This window comes from Callospermophilus lateralis, chromosome 14 (assembly GCF_048772815.1).
Source record: "Callospermophilus lateralis isolate mCalLat2 chromosome 14, mCalLat2.hap1, whole genome shotgun sequence".
In the NCBI taxonomy this organism is placed as follows: domain Eukaryota; kingdom Metazoa; phylum Chordata; class Mammalia; order Rodentia; family Sciuridae; genus Callospermophilus; species Callospermophilus lateralis.
The window spans coordinates 38,789,711-38,813,704 of NC_135318.1; the positions used below are offsets into that span (position 1 = coordinate 38,789,711).

The 23,994-nt window shown below is 37.2% G+C and overlaps 1 protein-coding gene across 1 annotated transcript in view; it reads right to left on the reverse strand.

Moving 5' to 3' along the window:
- Fshr (follicle stimulating hormone receptor) overlaps window positions 1-23,994 on the reverse strand; it is a 151,037-nt gene that overhangs the window by 74,517 nt on the left and 52,526 nt on the right. Inside the window, exon 2 of the mRNA XM_076832741.2 lies at window positions 12,334-12,405. Coding sequence (XP_076688856.2) covers window positions 12,334-12,405 — 72 coding nt within the window. The remainder of the gene's footprint in view (window positions 1-12,333; window positions 12,406-23,994) is intronic.

The window sequence follows — 23,994 nt, forward strand, 5'->3', positions numbered from 1 at the left end:
GCCCTAGTTTTCATTGAAGAGTTGATGTGGAAGATTAATAAGCTAATAGTTATAAGAGGCATTTTGAAAGCATATTATAGGATATCAACACAAAGTTATTCAAGTTACTAATATAAATCATATGGAAAATAACTCCATGAATTTGCATCTATATATGACTGCTTTCTCAGCTTTCTCTTTTTTTAACCACTATGACCAAAAGACCTAACAAGAACAATTTTAGAAGAGGACAAGTTTAGTAGGGGCTTATGGTTTCAGAGGTCTCAGTCCATAGACAACTGACTGTATTGCTGAGGCAGAACATCATGGCATAAGAGTATGGTACAGTAAAGTGGTACATAGCCACCAGGAAGCAGAGAGAGACAGGTCTCCCCTCATCATGGACAAAATATAAACCCAAAGGCATATTTCCTGTGACCCACCTCCTCCAGCCACACCCTACCTGCCTATGGTCACTACCAGTTAATCCCTATCAGGGAATTAATTAACACACTGATCAGGTTAAGACTCATAATCCAATCATTTCACCTCTTAATTTTTTTGCATTGTTTCAGACATGAGCATTTGGGGGACACTTCATATCTAAACCATAACAATGTTCTACTTCGTTCAATTAGAGATCAAAGTTATTACCCTTCTACATCATGTATTATTTGAATTATACTTCTTACATTCAGCTATCACAGATTAGTAGGTTGCTGCATGAGTTTTGCAGTAATAATGCCTGGGTTCAAGTCCTGGCTTTCCACTTATGAAATGTATGATATATCAACTTCCTCACTGTGAAATTGAGATGCTACTTAGATTGTTATGATAATTAAATTATAAAGTGCTTATCTCAGTTTCTGGCACAGTAATCACTGTACAAATATCAGTTGTGATTGTTGTTGTTGTCAAGCAATACAGGAATTCCTTGAGAGCTAGGACTGTATATCTTCATCTTTATTGCCCATGTAGCTCTGACTGGCACATAAGCATCATCAAATCATTCTCTCATATAATTAACACCCATTTTGTGGTGCAAGAGGAATTTTTTGAATTATTGATTAATATGCTTCTCTTCGTCTGCGTGGTTTCTCCACAGTTGCTCACCGGTAGAACAGAGCAAACGTAGTAGTGCATATACAAGTCAGAAGGAGATGTACCCAGCTTAAGGAAGCTCATTAGTTCTGCAAGCCTTATCCTCACAGATGTACAGGGAGTGATGGAAGTCACAATCATTTACTCTGTAAACTCTGATAAATCACTTGATGGATTAGCTGGTGTCATCCATCAGTCTGCACTTGTCTTGAGTATTTGACTGAAGTCTATAAATCTCCCTTTGGAAAGGTTTAACCAGTAATCTCTGTTTTGGCTTCACTTCCTTAAAGTTAGCATGGAGCTTGCTCTCTAGGCAGGACATTCTTATTGTTACGGGACTTGGTTCTGCAGTAAACCACCATTCTTTTTCCTCAAAGCAAATGCTTGCTTTACTAAATAAAAAGTCACATCTTAGTCTACTTGATTGGACTAAGAAGTCATGTATTTATGTGAAGAGAAGCTGGGAAGATAGTTTAAGGGAAGGTAGTATGTGACCCCACTTAAAATTTTAAATAACTATGATAACTGGCACCAGGCAATGAGGAACCCATTCTCGAAAATACTGATGTCAATGTGATTGCAGGAAGATCATTCTTCCCCAAATTTAAGTTCATGTATACATGGGCATTGCAAGCCTGAACAAGTCAGTCAAGATTTAGCTTTTCATGTATTAAAGGAAATCTCCTTAAGTACATTTTACACTTTGACTAAAATACCACTATTAGCAATTCAACTCTTCAGGTTGGGCATTAACCACTTCATGTTTTTTAAAAAAGACAAATTGTCTTAGAGGATCCAGTTCATGAGCTCCTTAGATTTTGGTGTCATTAAGTGCTTCAGATGCTTTTATCCTTACTGAGAAAGAAGAATAAAGAACAAGATGTAAAAAATTGAGAACCTGTTTTAATAAAAATGAGGTGATATATGCATTAATTAGGTTGATGGTGGTCATCATTTCACAATGTATACTAATATATCAAAGTGTAACATTGCATATCTTAAATATATATTTCTTACTAAAATATATTTTTAATTTTTATGTGTTAATCATACTTCAATAACACTGATATAATAATAATAATAATAATAATAATAATAATAATAATAATAAAATAATGGTGGTAGTTGTCTTATAGAAATAAAAGAAGTCCAGGGGCAGGTAAGGTTTGGAAAGGTTGGGAAAGAAGCCAAGGGATAGCGCTGACAAATTCAGAGACTCTCTCTGCCATTATCACTCCACTGTGCCCAGTCTTGTGCTAGGTGCTTTGGAGGAACACAGGAAGAGCAAAAGGTAAGATCAGTAACCAGTGTGTGGTTGGGCTGAGACACTATGAATGGGAATCAGAACAAACATGCTCTCTTTATTATTCATACCTTACATTTGTGTAGTCTTTTAACTTTGTAAAGCATCCTCACATCCAAGTGAAAATTACATGTTTTTGGCATCAACAATCGCTATCTCTGTGCCCAGAATCTCAGACCCACTGGGATGGTTAAGTTGTACTTTATTCATTTAGGCTTTTTGGCACTTATTTCTCACTCTTACACTTTTCCTTCTCTGCCTGTTTAACTTCTGGGATCATCTGAACTCTAAAAACACATTTGATTTCTGTGTAGACTGGCCAGTGTGGATCTGATATGAGTACCGCAGGAGAACGTCAAGTAATGTAAGATTCAGGTTGTTTATTTGTTGACGCGGGGTGAGCAGGTGAGTGGGTCCATATTCTATTTGAGTCTTTTACCATTTTAAGCATCTTATGAAGTCTTAAATAGCACAGATGGATGTGGTTGTGATGGGCATGGACTAAATGAGGAAATAAAAATAAATAGTTTGTGTATTGATTAGAGCTTGCCTTTAGATTGCACTTTTTATTTTAATACCATTCTTAAAAAAAAAAAAAAAAAAAAAAACCTAGCAAGAGTCCTCCGAGTAGAGCCAGGAGGATATTTTAAACTTGAGTATTATTCTGACTTAATTGTATCTTCTCTGGGTAGACACACACATTGAGTTACTGGCAGGGAGAGAAAAAGGCCAGTTCATTTTCCTGTGCATCTGTGAGTGCTGACACATGCAGCATGTTGGAAGGTCTCTCCCATGGTTTGGCTTGTCAAAAAAAGGTCAGAAGGGCAAAGATACAAAGGGTGGCCTCACCTGGAAGAAGATTGTGTATGATGGCGAGTCTTATCACACCTCTATCAGTCTTACCACCTGGAAGCCTTAGCTGTTCCATGAAAGACACCAAGCAGAAATCACCGGAACTAATATAGCCATGGAGAATGAGATGGCCAAGATGGCGGAAGATCTTAGTGATGAAAGGACCATTTCTAACTCCCAGCTTTACGACTATAAGCTCGCCCCTTCACAGTGTGGCTCTTACCTGTATCCCTCTGTTTTTCTTTTCCTTGTAATGCTTTCTGGTCAAGGACACCCTATTATACCTTCATGGATAAAGCATAAGGTACTCAGGTGGGGAGAGATTTAATGAATAGAGGGTTGGAGGTATCTGTAAAGTTATGCATTTCAGGAACTCTGTTCCTTTATCAGACTCACCCCTCACCCTAATAAATAAAAAGAGATCAAAGCAGAAACAAAAGAAAACAAGAAAAAAGCCAAGCATATAATTACAAACCTAATAAATTATTCCCTTTCTTAGCTGGGCAGCTCTTAGATATTACAGAGTTTATTTTAAGGACCCACTGAGAAATGGTTGAAAATAACGAGACTTAATGCAAACAGTAAAACCACATTAACACAAAAATGGACAAGAAAAAGAGTCTGTGTTCTTGGTTAAGGCAATAAATACAACAAAAATACTTTTTTCAGAATATTTATGGAGAATGGGAAATGAGATAAGGACTTTCGCTTTCTAGACACTAACTCATGCCTGACCTGGGTCAATAATGACAACTTAATTGGCCCAACTCTTACATTTCCCAACTGCTGACTAAGTTATTTTGCAGCTCAACAGGCAGCTCAGTTTGCAAACCCTTGGACCAAGACTACTCTTAGCAGGAGCTTTGCCCAGAAATGAGTTGGCACAATGGTACTTCAAAGCAAAAAGATTCCAAGAAAAGGATTCCTTCTCTCTGTGACTGGAGTAATAGAAAATGACTCCAGGTTCTCATTTTTGGAGGTTCCAAGTGCTTGTGCATAGAATCCCTCTTTTCTAATTATAAAAGACACTAAAGGAAGTTTTCACAGCCTTCATCTTCCCCTTGGTCCCTCTTTTATCCTAGTAGAATAATTCTGCAAAATGATAGATGTCCATCAAAAGGAACCCAGTATAAAAGGAAGAACCAGACTACTTTGGGCTTCCCCACATCAGGACCCACTTCTGGGTGTTGATGGCTTGCCCTCTCTGAGTGTCAGTATCTTTGTCTGGAAAGCATACATTAACTTAAAGCATCTGGCTCATAATAAGTGCCGAATAATTATTGGTACAAAAAATCAAGTTTGTTAAAGTATAATTTAACAAATAAATTGCAGCCATTTAACTATTCAATGAATTTGTACAAAAGGATGCATTCTGAAATTACCACCACAATTGAGATATCAAATATCTCCACCATGATAAAAAGTTTTCTGTTTTCTTTCCTTAATAATCCAAATCATCATCCTGGGCTGCTTTTTGTCATCATAGATTAGATTTTTAAAAATACGTTTATTATTAAATAAAATCATATATGTTATTTGTGTCTGGCTTCTTTGTTTAGTCCTCTTTTGAGAGATTTATCCACGTTGCTGTATGAGAATTAGCAGTTTTTTCAGTTTTTTTTAACTAATTGTCATTCTATTGTATGAATGTAACAATTTATTTACCCTTTGACCTGCTAATGGGTATTTGGATTATTTTCAGTTTGGTGGTACTATCAATGAATCTCTCATGGATATTCTTAAACAAAACTTTTTGTGGAGTATGTATTTATTACTTTTGGATAAAATGTAAGAAATCAAAAGAATTGTTTTCCAAAGGGGTTTTATTATTTTATATTATCACCAGAAATGTAGGCGAATTCCTGTTGCTCCATAATCTCACAATACCTTACATTATCAGTTTTGAATTTATGCTATTCCAGTGACTATATAATGTTATTTCATCCTTCTTCTAAATTGCATTTCACTAATGATGGATAATGAGCTCTTTCCCCACATGCTTTCTGTTCATTTGCAGATTTTCTTCTGGGAAGTATCTAGATCTTTCTCCCATTTTTAATTGGATTGCTTACTTAGTTTTAACTCTGAAATTTTCATATATTCTTGATACAAGTCCTTTTTCATATTTGTGGATTGCAAATATTTTCTTTCAGTCTGTGATTTGGTTTTCCATTTTTTTATTGTATCTTGAAGAGCAGAAGTTTTTATTTTGATAAAGTTCAAAATAACACCTTTATTTTATGCTTTCTTTCCCTGCTTAAGAAATCTTTGCCTATGTCAAGGTTATAAAAATATTTTCTTATGCTTTTTTCAAGTTTTAAAGTTTCAGCTTTTTATATTTGAGTCTATGATCCATTTAGAGTTAAATTTTGTATATCACCACCCCTCAACAGATATCAAGTTGATTTTTGTGGGCAAAAAATATTCTTTCCCTCTTAAATTCTATAAAACAAATTCTCTCAGGATGTAGCTAGTGAGGAGGTTTTGCCTAACTCATTTTTAAACATAAGTATCATAAAACCAAACAAAGAAATTGTATGAAAAGAAATCTGTAAACTAATATCCCCACAAATACAGATAGAAAAATCCTTTTAAAATGTCAGCAAATAAAATTCTGTATGTGTGAGCAATCTTTAGCAAAAATGCAAACTAGATAATTTCCCTTGGTTGCTCAAGAGCAACCAAGGTGATGATGTTTAAGTTTCATCACACTATGATACCTAAACTGGTCTCTATGACCTATAATGTGCTAGGACTTCAACCCCAGCTTCTTCTTTAGCCAATTTCCTGCCAACAACTTTATTTATTCTGCTCTACCATACCTATACTGTGCATGTTCATGCATGTTCTTTGTATAAATTGGATTCAGACTTAACTACTATCTACCTTAGTAGTTTTGGACACTGGAATCATCAAGAAAGCTTTAAAAAGTGATTTTTGCTTGTATTGCCACCCCTCCCTCCAAAAAAGGAAATTTTAAAAGTCTCTGGGAATGATATTCAGGCATGAGAATTATTTTAAAACTCCCTAGGGGATGCTAAAGTTCAACCTGAAATGAAAACCACTGAATCTCCTTATCCTTGTTCTGCCCAGAGACTCAGATCCCTCTTCCTGTTTGGTTTAACCAGCATGTAGACTGGCTCTCAGCTGCTTCTTCTTGCTTTACAATAAGTGGGACTCAAGGTTCCTTTGCCTATCACCTCTCAGAATCACAGAAGTTCTGTGTAAAAGGGGCTCAGGTCCTCTAACTAGGAAGCTGGAAAAGGCAAAGCTAATTTCTTTCCTCTCTTCTTCTTTTCTTTTTATTTGTAATGAGTGGGCCCAAAGAACTGAGAATTTGGAGGATCCTCAACTTTTTAATTGCATTTATAGGAGTTCTTACTCAATAAATCTCTTCCTCTGAAAGTCTCTCTGCTAACTTTTCTTTCCTGAGTGATCTGGGTTGGAGGGTGGAGTGTCAGACTAGTGTTCTCATTTTTATATGCAAATAAATCACTTGATTACATTTTTTGTCCTTATGTTATCATGAATATTTCAAATGAATTTTATATGGTTCATATTTATGGTGTGGGAACTAGTTCACTTTTTGGCTCGCTGCCGCCTCATCTGCATATACCATATCTCAGCTGATGTTGATTGGTCTCATTTACATATTCATCACGGTCCTATTTTCAATGATATTTTGTTATAAACTGGCTTTTCTTCCCCCTCCAGTGTTATAATAGCACGTAGATGTGTTTTTAAATTGTACTCATTTCCATACATAATTTTTCTGGTTACCATAAATCACCACATTGTCACTTACTTCCCCTACCCTAGTCAGTGTAATCTTCACACTTTATACCAAGCTGACATATGGCTCCGAAGTAATTAAAGACAATGTAAACAGTTTACAGTGCACTTTGCAAAGCCACTTCACGTTGCAGAGAGCTTGATGATTTCTTCCCCAGCAAGTCCCAAAGCAAGGAAGGGTAGGGAGGTGTGAGGTAACGATGTTGACTGACGGCAGCTAAGATGTGGACCGTGGTCATTTCATTTCTAAAGGAAAAGCTTCTGTTCCAAGTTCTACCCAAAGGACACCTTTCCCTGTTAACTTATGATAGAAGGAGAGGGAATGGGTTAGGCTGGGCTAATGAGCAAGGAAGAATTATCTATCTGCAATGGCTGGGGCATGTACTTTCAGTCATTCTAACAGGAATAAAGATGAGAAGTATGGACAGGGGAGAATCAAGCTCTTCAATGCCATTATTGTGCCACTGAGATTAGATATTTCTGTTCCTTGATAACCCTGCGAAATAGGCCATACTATTAATATTTTTAAAGTTGATGCAGATGGGGCTCAAAAAGTACAACACAAGTGCAGATCTGATGGGAGAAGGAAATAAAGAAGTCTGGTCTCACAATCTAAGAAACTAGTCTGATTCCATGCAGAGGAGGCACATTTCATTCTGGAATATCTTTTTCTGTTGCTTATACTCTGTGTTACTTGGAAAGGGAATTTGGTCTCTATAACCTGTTTCCTTGTCTGTAAAATGTCACTACTGATGGGACCTACCTTGCATGTGACTAGCAAGATGAAACAACTATAGAACTTGATAACAGTGACAGCCTTCTACTTGTGCTGCCTTGGTCCATGAGCCTGCTTTCCCCTCGATCCCATTCATGATCAACATAGCAACTAGAGTGCTCTGCTGAGTTCACATCTGATTGTGTCATCCTTCATACCTGCCCATCACCCCAACATACACACATATACAGTCTTTTTTTCTCTCTTTCTCTCTCTCCATGCTTTACCACTGCTCTTACCATAAAAAAGGAGATCCTTAACACAGATAGGGCTGCAGCCCCACATAGCTGAACCTCCTGCTCTCATAGCCAGCTTTTAGTTTATGAAACATACCACGTTATGCAGCCCACCATGAGCCTTGGCATATGCTATTCCCTCTGACTGGAATGCCCTTTTCACACTTGCCACCCTCATTTAGTTGGCCACATCTTACCCTTCAGATTCCTGTGTCAATGTCTCTTCCTCAGAAAGACCCTTCACAGCCTTGCCAGCTAGGGCAAATCCCGGACTACATACTCTCTCAAATCACCTCCAATGTCTTCAGAGTGACTACCATTTTAGCAATTTTATTTTAATTTATGTGATAATTTAATTTCTAACCACACCATTGGACTTTAAATTCTAAGAGATAAGGGCACGTTTGTTTTTATTCAGTGTTAAATCATACACTTGAATTGAATTGAATCCATTTAATAAAGCATCGAACCAGGGACATACAATAAATATCTAACAAGTGCCTGGATAACTATGAGTGAGTGAATGAATATAATTAGCAGGGGGACAAGATAAGATAGCTCAATATAAAAATAATATATTAAATAATATGAATGACAGTGATCAGTAAGGTAGGAGTTGATAGGCATATGAACCCTGGCTGAGGATATATTATAGGCAGTTATATAGTTATAAATTAAAATATATAACAAAATATCTGAGAAGTATGTACAAAATAGGTGATATGAATATTATATCTGTTTAGATTCTTTCTGCTGTGAGAGGCTAAAGAAAATAAACTCCCAACAGGCTTAAAGGGGAAAAAATGAATTTAATGGCTCATTTCACTTGATGGCCAGAGAGGAGGAATGGCTTCAGAAAGAGTTCTATTCAAGTTCCAGTGTCCTCAGGATTTAGGCTCACTCTTGCATGCATATTCTCTCTCTCTCTCTCTCTCTCTCTCTCTCTCTCTCTCTCTCTCCCTCCCTCCCTCCCTCCCTCCCTCCCTCTCTCCCTCTCAGATTTTCCTCCTGTTATTTCCATTGCTCAGTCCCACCCCTGGTGAGAAGATGACAACAGCAGTCCTGGCTTCAAATCTTCTCAGGATTCTATTCAGAAAAAAAAGACGTGGCCTTTTCTTTACCCAATCTCATAAAAGCCTTAAGACTTAGTCCTGCTTACATCACACACCTGCCCCTGGTAGATCCACTGCAGCTAGGAGAATGTGATGCTCAAACTGGGTTTCTCCTGAGTCCTGGGCACCATCCTTAGAGTTGGTGATACCCACCCCCACTTGGAATGAGGGAAAAAGGCCCACAAACAAAATTTAAAGGACCTTCTGACAGGAGCCTGAGGGTGGGGGAAATGGAGACCAAATCTTGGTGGTTGGGCAAACAACTAGTGTCTCCAAAGAAAATTAGTCCTGTTATCATGTGGAAGACAAAGGTCTCTGTGGCCTGGGTAGTTGAGGAAGGCTTTTGGAATCAAACTAAGACTTGAAAGATGAATAGGATTTCTTTTTTTCAACATTTTAAAAAAATTTTAATTAGTTATATATGGCAGCAGAATACATTTTGTTTCATTGCACACAAACAGAACATAACTTTTCATTTCTCTGGTTGTACACGATGTAGAGTCACACCATATGTTCAGCAATACATGCACCTAGGGTAATGATGTCCTTCTCATTCCACCATCTGAATAGGATTCTACTAGCAGGACTTCTAGTTAAACATTTATTGAGTGCTTACTGTGTGCCAAGCACTGATAAAAGACTCTTATGTTTATCATTTTTTTTCCTTCCATCCTCCCAGTAGGAGTCATTGGATCTGGCAACCATAGTATTGTTGGGATCTTTGACAGACTAATTTAATAGTGTTGAAAAACAAGTGGGCATGGGCTGAGCAGTGATTGAAAGAAAATCAGGGAGGCAATGAATGCAAGCTATTCTTTCAGAAGAATGACCTTAATGAAGAAAGAGGAAAAAGTAGCATGGTAGGAAGGCAGAATTTATAGAGAGCTTTAAAAAATATTTTGTAAAGTATAGGATAACTTGGTCTCATGGGCAGAATGAATAAAGACTGTGATTCGTGAAGAGGGAGATGTTGAAGGTAAAGTCAATATTTTCTAATTCTGGAAACTGGTTAAAAAGTAGAAAGAAGGAGATAAATCTAGGAAGGAGATGAGAACTGATCAGCAACCAAGAATGTGAAGGTGAGACAATGGAGTGAAGGTACGTCTGGTGACTAAGGGATACAGACAGTTTCCTGAGAGTTCAATTCATCCCCTGCTAAAGGATGCCTTAAGATGAAAAACATGCTAAAATAAGATTATTTTATTTTTGCAATCTCATTGTGTCAGTACAGGCTGATTAATAAAGACATTCAGTAGAAATGGACAAGCTGTATTTGAAGAATTTCAGTTACTGATCCAGCCACTCTGGCTCTTGGCTTATTGCTGCATCAGCTCAGCTCAATAGTCACACAGCTACAGAGAGGTCCCATGAATGCTGACCACTCAGTGAGGATCAGTCACACTTGCTGGATTGAAAATTTTTAAGGTAGATTATTTGCCAAATCTGATATTCCTGCCTTTATAATATGTCTCTATGAGATTATAGGGATGTTTGGGGACCCATGAGTGTTCATTAGCCATCCAGTCTGTTAGCAGGGCAATGGGCTAACTAATCCAGGAACATGCCTTCAAGTTCTCCAATTCTGTGGTTTCCCTGGTGAGTTCTGTTCAGGTGAAATCCCTGTGAGTGTTGAGGGTCCTTAACACAAGGTAAGCAGGTATTAAGCCGGGCTTCCATCTGAGTCAGAGATAGAAATTCCTGATCACATAAGCTACCTTTGAAACTTCTGTCATAACACACAGATGGGGAAGTCAAGCCCCTGAAAAGTAAGGTGATTTAATCAAGGCCACGCAGTAAGTCTATATTAAAAGTAACACTCAAACTCTGGATTCTGACCACTCTCCTCTAAGTGGGTGGCTTAGTTGCTGAAACACATCGCCCTCTCTGCACTTTGTGCTCCCTTTGTTAATGGATTACTTTCTTGATTCCCTAAACCTCAGCAAGTAATATTCTTAAAGGGGGAGGGGGGTAAAAGAACTAAGAGGGAAAATTGAGTAGCTTCAAAATGGAGAAACAAATGAACTGGAGGGTTGCTTTCTCTTACTGCAATAAAAATGATTTCTTTCTGAATTCTGTATCTGTTGCTGCACTTAGTGGCATTTAAGTTCTGAATCCTGAATCCTGAGAATTGAGACACAGTAAAGAACCATCTCCCTCCTCCTATGGAACAGGAGAAAGGACCAGAAGCCTTCAAAAGGACTAATTTAATTGTGGGTGAATTTGCTCTGTTCTTTACTGCTGTAACTCACTATGAGAAAACCTTATCTAGGTTAAACCCTAAATTAAATGAGTCTAATAAGAAGTGAATGTTTGAGGTAATGAAGTAGTCTTCTTCTCTTTCCAAAGGAAATCTCTGTCAGTGCTGTAAAGTTGCCTATACTTTTAAATGTTTATGACAAGTACCACTTGCCTGTGTGCATGGCTTGGGAACAAGAAGTCTAGACAGCACAAATGTTTGACCTTGCTGTCACTTACAAATTATCTAGAAATAATAGAACATATCTCCAAAAGAAAAAGGATATAAGCAGAAGAGTTAGGCTTTAGTTTATGAACATTCTACAAACAGGGACTTTGGAAGCAACCCTTTAAAAAGAGAGAGAGAGGTGGAGGGAGACAAAAAAGAAAAAGAACACTTTTTGGGTAGACTTTTGTCAATTTCAATCAATAGCCATACCTGGAAAGCTTTCCCATTATTGCTTAGAAAGCATGGTAAGGAAATTAAATGGGAGGAGATGCATATGGTTTGCTTGGAACATCAGTTTGACTTCTGAGTACATAAATCCCCATGAAGGATTGGTTCTAGGACCATCTGAGGTACCAAACTAGGGATGCTCAAGTCTCTCATATTGGTGTAGTATTTGCATATAATCTATGTAATCTTTTCATATACTCTCATATACTCCCATATAAACTATCTCTAGATTACTTATAATAATATGTATATCTATGTAAATAGTTATTATACTATATTGTTTAGGGAGTAATGACAGGAATAATTATGTTCATGTTCAGTAGACATATTTTTTTCAAAAAAAAAATTTAATTTGCAATTGGTTGAATTCACTGATGCAGAACCTGTCAATCTGGAGGGCTCACTGCACAGAGTAGCATAGTAGATCTGATCTGAGATTGCTCCCTAAAGCCCACAGGAGGCATTTGCACACAGTGGTGCCTGATACATACATTTTCTCCAGGTCCCCAAATCCTGCAAATGCTCCTTTGGGAATGACTTGAAGCTTGGTGAGGACAAATCTCCTGAAAAGAGAGTGGATATAAAATATCACAACTTATGCATTAATAAGTAATCAAGTGCCTATCATATAATACCGGTGAACAGCCAAGATTTACCAAGTGCCTGCCATTGTAATTGAGATTGCCTTTATATTCTCTCTCTCTCTCTTCATCCTCACCACAAAGCAGTGATGTTGGCACTCTTATCCTCCCCATTTTTCATGAGAAGTGTTTAGGGAAGATAAAAATCTTATTCAAGGTCACATGGCTGGTAAATGGCAGGGCTGGGACATAAGCCTTGTTTGTAGCCTCTGCTCTATGCTATTTCCTAACCCTATGTGAAGCTGCTTCTGTTTGTCTATGTCAATTCCCAATACCTCTTCCTTCATTGTCATGCTCTACTGACCTTGCATCCTATTCTAAAGGGAAAATGAAAACAACAGAAGAAAACGTCCTCATGCTCTCAAGTGGCTTGCTGTCATCAACACTCCATAGGTTGCCCTCCAATATCATGGAGAACTGTCCAGGGTCCTGACAGAGAAGAGCCCTCGCTATTCATCCTCTATCTCTTTCCTTCTCTTCTTTCTAGTTCAGGTAACCACTACAGCAATTTCCTTTTCTTTCATTGTTTAATAATTTTATCCATCTATCTTCCCTCCACTACTAAATTCTTCCCATTAATAGAAAAATATCTTAAAATTTCTTCCATCTAAAAAAGTCTTCTATTACTATCAGTCATCATCTTTAATTTTGCCATTTTCTTCTACTTAAAAAACTTGTCTCACCCTGCCAAAAAATTCCATGTAGTAGCTCCTATCTCACTCAGGGAAAAAAATCCAAATTGTTTATAGTGACTTTCAATACCCTGCAGGAGCTTCTGGCTCTCTAGTCCTCTAACCTCAGTTTTTTTTTTAAATTTTTTTTTAAGTTTGGTAAACATTATAATTCACTCTGATAAGACAGTGTTCAATGTATGCTTTAAATAATATTCCCAGATTCATCTCCACATGTGTGTATAATCTCCTAACAGTAAGGCCTAAAATGCAGCGGTTAGGCTGTCCTTCCAAGAAGCAGGAAAGAACACTTCATTACAGAGTTCGCTTTTCTTATCCTGCTCTTGTCACAGAACCCTCTTGCTATTCCTTGGTTATAGCAGGTTCCTAATGACTCTGCATTTGCAGTTCTCTCTGTTTAAAACATTCACCTCCCAGATATCTTCCTGGCTTGTTCCCTCAGCCATGCAGTTTGTTCTATTGCCATTTTCTCAATGAGGCTTTCCTTTACCACCCTATTTAAAATGACAATTAGCCAGGCTTCGTGGTGCAGGCCTGTAAACCCTGAGGCTTGGGGCTGAGGCAGGAGGATCGTGAGTTTAAAGCCAGCCTCAATAACTTAGTGAGGCCCTAAGAAACTTAGAAGGACCCTGTTTCAAAATAAAATGTAAAAAAAGAAAATAGGGATGGGGATATGGCTCAGTGGTTAAGTGCCTCTGGGTTCAATCCCTGGTACCAAAAAAAAAAAAAAAAAAAAAAAAAGACATTTTATCCTACATGGCTTCTGACCCCTTTACCTGCTTAAATTTTTCTTCATAGCAATTCTGATAGTTCTACATTCTGTTTCATATATTCTTGTATTTATTTCTCTGTTTTTCATAACTAAAATGTAAGCTCTGTGAGGGCAGGGATTTTCCTTTGATTTGTTACTGCTGTAGCACAGTGCCTGGCACACAGCACTAGCTGAATGGCTAAATGATGGCTATGATACAGTCTAAAACGTATAGGCTCAAGGGTGAAATTACAAGTGACCCTTTGGGAACCTCTACAATGGGAATACTATTCTTTCTGTGTCTTTGCTCCCTCTGGCTTTGCCTTGCTTCACAACTGATTAAAAGGGATTTAGTTTATTTCCCATTTTAACTCTACCTTCCACAAGGCAGTCTGCAGGCAGGAACTGTAATGAAACACCGTGGACTAGGACAGCTGCATAAAATTCACTACTTTAGTCTCCTGTCATCTGCTGGTGTTCCTGAAACCAGTTTCAGATAGAGCTGCTACAGAGGCAAACTGGTTTTATTCTTCCCCTTTGTCTGCATTTGGCTATCATGTGCACCTGCTGTGAGGAATCATGAGAGAGGATGCTTTGTTCTGCTCTGCTCTAAAGAAATTTCTGTACTTGTTGAGAAGGTAAAATCAGACTTTAGGACTGACAGGAACCAGTTTTGTGCTACAGTTAAAGTAATAATTATAAGTGTTACTCAAGGGAAAAAATGAGAAAGAACCCAAAGTATGCAAACATATAAAAGAAAGGTTAGCTTTTGAGCCTGGGCCTCAAAACTACCATGTTATACCAAAAGTATCATCTATATAAAAACATTTAAGCAAAAGTGCTATGATTTAGAATTAGGTGTAATGGATCTGGAGGAGCTCCAAGACAGCCACGTGCTCAGGAGGGTGCACAGCTGCTATTCTACAGTGTGCATTTTCCCAGGGTATCCTGGGGTGTTGGTTCCAGGATGTCCCTACCCACAGGATGCCAAAATCCATGAATGTTCTGGTCCCTTATACAATTTGGTATGGTGATTGTGTATTGCCTATGCCCATCCTTCTGCATGCTAATGTATAAGTCATCTCTACATTACTTATAATCTAATACAATGCAAGTGTAGTGTAAATAGTTATACTGTTTGGTTTAGGGAATAATGGCAAAAAGTCTGTACATATTCAATACAGATGCAATTTTCAAAAAATATTTTGATCCACAGTTGGTCAAATCTGTGGATGTGGAGGGCTGACTCTACTATGTTGCCAGTATTTGGGTTTAGATGCAGATATTCAACAATTTATTATAAAATAGTCTTTTTATTAGATGGTTTTGCTCAACTTTAGGCCACTGTAACTGTTCTGAGTACATTTAAGTTAGGCTAGGCTAAGCTATGATGTTTAGTAGGTTAAGTATATAAAATACATTTTTGATTATTGATATTTTTAATTTATGGTGGGTTTATCATGCTGTCAGTCTAAAAGCATCTGTATAGTTTAAGTTTAATTTACATTAACTTTTTATTTCACAATTTCAAGTTAATTTTCTGCATACATTTATGCTAAGATAGACAAGGAATTTTCTTGTAATGATGAACAGTTTATTAGAATAATTTTAAGAATGCTTGCAATTTTACCACTAAAGATGATTATTTTTACTGAAAGTTATGTTTACTTGAATGTTTATTGGAGAAAATTAAATTTTCTACTCAAATTTGTACACTCTATTTATTACACAAGGTATATTTTAATCAGCAACTTCCTGATAATGCATTATAACGTTGATGATCTAGTTATAGTCAACTAATTCAAAGAATGTGTGCAAACTTCCTTTAAACTAAGAACATAGGTAAAGGCATCATCTTGATGAATTTTCATTTTAGAAACGAAGTAAATGAAAGTCTAACAGATTAACTTTAAAATCACATTGCAGCATTTAAGCCTGCCTTGAGAGAGTAAACCTAAATAGAATACAGAAAGACAGCAAAGAGGATCTTTGGAAAGATTAATAGAATGGAAGAAAATCTGTCCATATTGACCAAGGGGAAAAATGAGAGAGAGAGAGAAACAATGAAAGGCATGAAAATGTGCTCAACTTCAGGTAGAAGAGGTTTTAAATTAGAGAATTCTGATAATGATTTATAACATTAGATTTGAAAAATAAAACAATATGGGTAATTTTCAAGCTGGGTGCGATGGCACAGGCCTGTAATCCTAGTGGCTGGGGAGGCTGAGACAGGAGGATCGGGAGCTCAAAGCTGGACTCAGCAAAAGTGAGGTGCTAAGCAACTCAGTGAGACCCTGTCTCTAAAGAGGGCTGGGGATATAGCTCAGTGGACTCATTCCCCTGAGTTTAATCCCTGATACCAAGATAACAATAAGAAAACAATATGGGTAATTTTCACAGAAATATAATTTTCTAAAAACTGACTCAAGAAGATACAGAAAATTAAATAGATCCATGACTATTAAAAATTGGTTGGTACTTTAAGAGATATCCACCAAAAACCAAGTTTAGAATAATATTATTTTAGAAGTTAATTTTAAGGAATAGCAAATCTAAACTTCTACAAACTATCTTAGAGACTATTGTTTTAAACAAAGAAATGCCATCCAACCTAATTTTATGTGGATTGTCAACATTAGCAACAAAAATAGACTAGAACAATAAAAGAATTAAAAAATTAAGCCAAATAACACTTATTAACATAAATGGAAAATCTAAAATAATGTAGTGGCAATGTATATTCAGTTTGGATTTGTCCTGGAATTCAAGGGCTGCTTGATGTTATAAAACTCCCTCAAAGAAGTTTTTATATAAATAAATTAAAAGAGCAAAACCACATAATTTAATTAATAGGCACAGAAAGTGTACTGATAAAGATGATACTCATCCATGCTAAAACTTTTTGACAAAAAGGAAAAAGGAATATTTTAAATCTCAAAAAGAGAAAAATCTATCAAATATTAAAATATCATGCTCAATGGTGAAATACTAGACACATTCCGTTTAAAATTGGAATAAGTCAAGGATGCCTGCCATTAGCTCTTCTATTCAATATTGTTCTAGATACTCCAGCCTACACAGTAAGAGAAGAAGAAAAAGAAATATCAGGATTACTGAAAAAACACTTTTCATTTTCCATAGAAAAGATAATGTGTACACATATGAAGAAATTCTACTGTATAACCATTTGAAAGATCACTGTTAGAACTAGCAAGAATCTAACAAGGTAGTTAGGTGTATGATTAGTGCAAAAAAAACTGATTTGCATTCTTTTGTTCTAATTCTCCCACATTAAAGTAAATCAATTAAATGTTACATAACTTGCACAGTATGAAGAAATTAATATAAAAAAGACTTAAGACTTTGAGAGAATAATCAAATATTTAATTGAAAGAAATAAAAAACCTGAACAAACACAAATAGGAGAAATAGGAGGTTTATACATGAGAAACCTCAATATTGTAAATAGGTCCATTTCAATCTATTTTAATATATATAAACTCAAGCCTGACCTGTCTAAGTTAAAATAGTTCTAATTTAAAAAGTTCTAAAATAGTTCTAAGTTAAAATAGTTCTAAAGGAATAAGATTGGGAGAATCAGCATAAAAGGCAATACAATTTTTATAACATAGTGATTAAAATACTCTGGTATTAATAGGTATTCAATCAACTAATAGAAGAGAAAAAAAGGGCACAGTAACAGACCACAAACAAAAGAATATGACAAATGACAGGGTATCATTAGAAATGAATGGAGGAAGATAACTAATCAGTAAGGGATGATAGAACTATTGATTATTCATGTGGAAAAAATAACATAAGACCTCTGATTGTTACCATATTAAAATTTCAATTCCAGGTATACTAAAGATCTAAATGGAAAAAATGAACACTTTAAAAGTTTTAAATAAAAGGTAACAATGTCCTCAGAAGACATTCTTTTAAAAGGATACAAAATTAGTGTACCAAAATGGAAAATTTAATAAATTTAACACCATTAAACTTATAATTTCCATAAAGAAAAGACATATAAATCAAGAAGATAAGCTATAAACTGATGAGGAATGTTTTTAACACATACAAATAAAGTATATTGAGTTATGAAGAACTTTTCAAAATAATAAGAGATATACAGACAACTCAGTAGAAAAATTGACAAAAGATATGAATTGGCAATTCATGGAAGAGAAAATGCAAAATGGCCAATAAACATAGGAAATATGCTCAACTTTCCTAGTAATCAAGAAGATGCAAATTTAAACAGTAATTAGATACTATTACATAGGCAAACATTAAAAGGAAAACTTCACAGGATCAGTGCTGGCAAGGCAATGGAATGAGAAGATATTTTTACACTCTTGATGGAAGGGTATTTTGCTACAAGTGTTTTCAAGAGCCATTTGGCAATATGTATTAAAGTGGAAAATACAAATGCCCTTAGCCTTTATTTATGCCATTCTCTATCTCTGCCACATGTGCACATGGAAACAGGTGAAAGATTAATGACTGCAGCATCATTATGAATGCCAAAAAACTGAATTCTTACATGTTCATGAATAAGAGCATGAATAAATATTAATATACTGTGGTACCCTGAGACAATGCCAAATTATAAAGCAATGGAATGAACTGACTATAGCTGCATAGAATAATTGAGATAAATTTCCAAATCATAATGTTGAGAAAAGAAAAAAAAAGGTTGACAAACTTCATGTAGAATGTGAACAGTATGATAAGAGTTTTATGAAGGTTAACAACGTGCAAAACAATACAACATACTGTTTTGTATTAATCTTGTATTTTCATTTTGTAGTTTTAATGCTCTGATTTTGAGGGGCTTTGCTCACCCTGAAAGAACTGTGAGCCTACCTTTTATTTGCAAACCAACCAATCTATAGTTCAAACCTCCAACCACCTCCTTTAGCAAGCTTTTGCATTCTGTGTCACTATTCTCTTGCTTTTATCACCCCTGGGGTCAGACATCTGGGACAGTCCCCTTTCATTTTCAGAGACTGAAGTTATTCAAATTAGCCTATCTCAATCTGTTTACCTTGTCTGTCTCCTAGCTTGCCCAGATAAAGTTTTTTGACCACACTACTCCCTTGCTTACTCAGTCTCCTGACTGACAGGGTGTTTCCCTGTATGTCCCCTACCCTCCTGTGGTGTGATCCCATTTTGAGGGGGCCTGTGAATATAACAAAACAAACTATATTTTCAGTGGCAGCTGATTCTTGATCTCTTGGCTTCACCATACCTGAATAACAAAGTCTGTATTTTGAAACATGTACAAAGATGCATGTATGCTTATTAAAAGGGAAATAACTTCTGAGAATGGCTGGCACTAGAATCAACTACTATTTGCCAACAAGAGGAAAAGGAGTGGTATGAAACAGTATCTAAAATATTCTTTTTTTTTTTTTTTTTTTTTAGTAAAAGAACTGAACAATTATGGCCAAATGTTAAGATTTGGCTGAGTGATATTATATGGATAATTGTTATTCTGTATAGTTCATGCTTAAAATATTTCATAAATTTTTCAAGATTAAAATTCTTACCAGGCTATATCCCAAGTATTCTTTATTTGTTTACTTGTTTTTAAACAGAGCTGTTTAAAAGTTATCATCATACCATGTTAGTCAGATGGCACCTTTACCCCACTCTCAGGGACATAAAGCACATGAATGGTTTCTGTAAGTATGCACAATTCACCAAGATGGCTCTGAGAATTTTTTTTCTGGTTTATATTGCAAGTTACTTAATGTTTCCTCCATGATAAATGGGATGGGTGGGATTTGCTTTTCTCTTCCCTGAAATTGGGAAGCTGTAGGATTCCCTTGAACTCTGTCTCTGTTAGAAGCAATTCATATTTTGGGCAGTCCATTCACCCTTGGCCAAATTTAATTTCCCTGTCTGGCTTAAAGGAGAATGGTTTAAAAGATTCCATAAAAAGCTTTTCTGGCAGCCTGGAAAATGGCCAATATTCTTTCTGAGAAAGCTGCCTTTTTATGATGGCCCAAGTGTAAATGACACTGTGCTCAGTGTTCTTTGAATTTCACACAAGTTTAAAAATTAAAGTGAGAACAGCTTGGCAAAGGATATACAGAAAATAAATTGATCATCTTCCTGACCTCAAAATGCTGAGTTTTTGTGCTTCATCTTGTTCAGGTCAAATTCTTACCCTAATTAACTTTTGGGGATTGTGTTTAGGAAAATTCTCCAGAGAAGTAGATGAAATTGAATAAACAAACCATATAGGAAAAAAAAAAAAAACTAGTCCAAGTAACTAAAATTAACTCTTTGCCATGCTCCTGCAGACAAACACTCCACTTTAAACATCATTTGGGATCTAACTGGTTGCATTTCTTATGTTGCAACACATGGGTTTGTAGCTAGGAGGTGGTGGGAGCAGTTGTTCCATAGGAAGAGGTGGTGTCAATATATAAATTGACCTTAAGCTAAACATTTTTAAAAACTTCTTCACATTTTGGCTCAAATCCTAACTGTCTAGGTCATTGTCAAATACAGAGAAATTGATCCAGCTAGCATTAGCCCATCACTCACTTCCGGCTTGTAAAAGTTAAGGGCCAAGGATTCATTGGGGGTTATAAAATCTCCCAGTGAGGACATCTTGGTACAGAAGCATTCATGTTCTCTGTATCTCTTTTCTATGATGTGGGAAGGATGCTTGTTCTTCACATGAGCTATTTGAAGGGATTGTCATGCATTTTCTGCATTTAGGGGGAAGCAAAGATTAGAACATGATTCAGGTGTTATGTGTAAAGATAAAGGGTGACCAGTTGCTTTGGGAGAGAGTTGCAGATCCGTAGACAATTAGGCAAGGGTGTGGATTTCTTGGTGTGCCAGACCCATGGACCCAGCAGAAGGGAACAGCTTTATCCTGAGAAAAAATGGATTTGCCTTTATAGAGAACTGACACCCAAAGAGAAGTGGACACTGAACTCAAGACAGAGTCAAGTTTCCCGTAGGAGGGCACTGCCAACCCCACAGGATCTCCCATGAAGAATAAGCATTAGCATTTGGATACCTGCCACACTTCAAGGGTCCCAAGGGCTGATGGCCACTGTGCCATTAATGATAAATCCAAGTCCTTTCTCTCTAATCTCTCTCCCTGCTGAGCCCCACCCAGTTGGGACCAGAAACAATAGCAACTGAAGAAAGAAATGAAATAAGGGAGAGAGAGGAAATGTCTTCCTCACCAATTGTGGGTTTTCAAGCCTGAGGAAAGCTCATGCTGTGGAAGACTGCTTTAAATAGGATGAAAGAGTGAAGCTCTGATACTAAACAGTGCTGGACTTTAATTATATTTATGCATCTGGAACAGCTGTTGGGCCTGTCCATAGCTTCATCTGGGGTATAGAAAAATGAGCCAAGAGTGTATGTTTGCCTCCATCTTGATCAATACATTATGATTTCTGAGTTGGTGAAACCCTCCAAGTCATCCTTTGTGATGCTCCATCTGTGGGCAAAAAAAGTGTTATGAACTTAAGGGGGAGAATGAGTGAAAATGAAAGCAAAGCCTCTTTATTTAGCTCTAATGATCTGGGATGGTGAGCCATTTAGGACAGAGAAAGCAATTTGGCTTTATCTCTTGGCACAATTTAAGATTGTCAAGAAACAACTGCCAGTCAGATGCCAATGGTGGCGACTGTCTACCTGAAACCAGAATAGCTAAAGGAGGGGAGAGCATTTATTCAGGTAAACTACCAGATAATCTGTCTCCTGTAAGACGAGGCCCTTGTGTTGACTCAGCCCATAATGCCAGAATGAGTTGTCTAGGGAAATTTATTAAAACCTCACAAGATAGAAACTCCAGTGAGGTAGGCACCTCACCAGTTAAGCCTCCAATCACACCTCATTGTCCCCTGATTCTCTGTGACTTCTCCTCAACAACCTTTCTGGAGTGATGATTCTTCACGTTTATCATCTCCTTGGGAGCAAGTGCCTTCTAGTAGCTGTTTGAATCTGCTTTCCTTTGACTTCCTTTTATGTCCCCTTATCTCAACATCTGTGCTGGGCTGATAGAAGGGACAAGAAACCACTGCTTACTGTGTACCACTCCTGACTTACCTCCTCCTTCCTGCAACCTTTCTCCAAGGTTGTGAGACTTCTCTTCCTAACTCCGCCCTCCCTTGTTTGCAGTAACTGGTCACAGAATTGCTCTCCTCACCAGTTTATCATCTGCTCTCCTTCATCTTCTTACCTGAATATGATCCTTTTTATGATTCATTTTCACAAAGAGCTTTGGATGAAAAATCAACATGACGAAGAGAAAACATCACTGGGGTCAAAGTTAGAAGTCTGAGTCCTAATCTGGCTCTGCTACAAGGTACTTAAGTGACTGGGAAAAGTCAAGTCCCATCTGTAAACGGGACAAGTTGCACCAGTTGATCTCTAAGGCTCTATAGGTAATTTTCACAATGTGGTTAACAGTGGGATTCTCTTCAAGTCAGAGACAATTTTATATTAAGTACTCAACACAGCATGAAGCTCATCCTAGGGGATTAGAGAACAAGGGCTAGACTTACTTTTTCTTGAGTCAAGGTCAACATCTCTTGAGCCTGCTGCTGCTTCCCATCTCTGCCACTACCCAGGACCTGCTCTCATCCCCTCATGTCTGTAGCCTTGGCTGTGACAGTAGGTCAGGTCCTCCTCCTCTGATCTCTAGTGTCCAACCTGGCTCATTTATGAACAGAGAGGTCCTCCTAAACTGCTTACCATTGATGTTCTCCCCCTCAAAAGCAAGATAGAGCAAAAGCCAACAAAAATTAAAAACAAAGCCCTTCTGTTGTCCACTGTTGCCTCTCCATCAACCACTTGAGGCTTCCACAATTTGCCTCCCCTTTCTTTTTTCTTTTGGTACCTGGGATTGAGCTCAGGGGCACTCGACCACTGAGCCCCATCCCCAGCCCTATTTTAGCACCTCGCTTTTGTTGAGACTGGCTTTGAACCCTCAATCCTCCTGCTTCAGCATCCCAAGCCACTGGGATTACAGGTGTGCGCCACCTGCCCCTGCACCCAGATTCTACCTCCCCTTCCATTCCAGCTAATAGCTCCACTACTTCCTGCAGGTGAACTCAACTTTCCAGACTTTTACCACTTGATGGCTTGTGTTAAGTTTTGTTCTAAAGTAGTTCAGGTCTAGATCCTCTCTCCTAAGCATCCTCTCTCCTAACCTCTCTGGGATGGTCGCACAGAGTAGGAACTTGTTTGGATTCCATAGAGCTCAGTCAGTGCTTTGCACATTTCACGTATTCATACATGTTAGTAGATGGGGAAGAGTGATGTTTATGATGGAAATTGTTCTTCGTTTCAAGGCATCTGAGTGTCTCATACTGTAAATCAAAGAAATTTTCAGTCCATTTAAAATTATTCTTCCCATACCGATCAGTTTTGTTCAAAACAATATCTAGGATATTTATGAATTATAAATAAGGAATCTAAATAAGAACTTAACACAGACATGGTGAAAAATGTGAAAGTATTTTTATGATCTGAGAGAGTAGTTGGTGTAAAGTAAAAACTGCAAATCATTGGCCCATCAATGAAATCTAGCCCAAAGCAGATTTTGTTCAGTCCACATATTATTTTAAAGAAATTTGAGTTGGTTGCCAGCACTTCAGATTTGTGAGAGTTCTTCTAAAATTGTAGATTTATAGCTAAATTTGTAGATTTATAGTTATATAGATGTAGCAACACTGGGTTGCATTCCCACATAATCACAATTGGCTACAGTTGAATTATGTGTGATACCTTAGATGTGGCACGAACTGCCAGCTGGCCAGAGTCTTGCTGGTATGTTTTGCTGTTTTCTACCTTAAGACTTTGAGACTGGGATTTCTGGTATCTGAAAACTCACATTGTGAATGGGCTTGAACTCTCTAGAACACAGGGATTCTCTCCTGGCTGCTTATCATCATTGCCTGGGGGAGTTTTTACATGCTCTAAATCCCTAAGCTTCATCCTGGAAGGGGGTGGGCCATAGGCATCCTTATTTTAAAAACTCCCCAGGTGATTTTAATGCATAATGAGGTTGAGGACCCCCTGCTT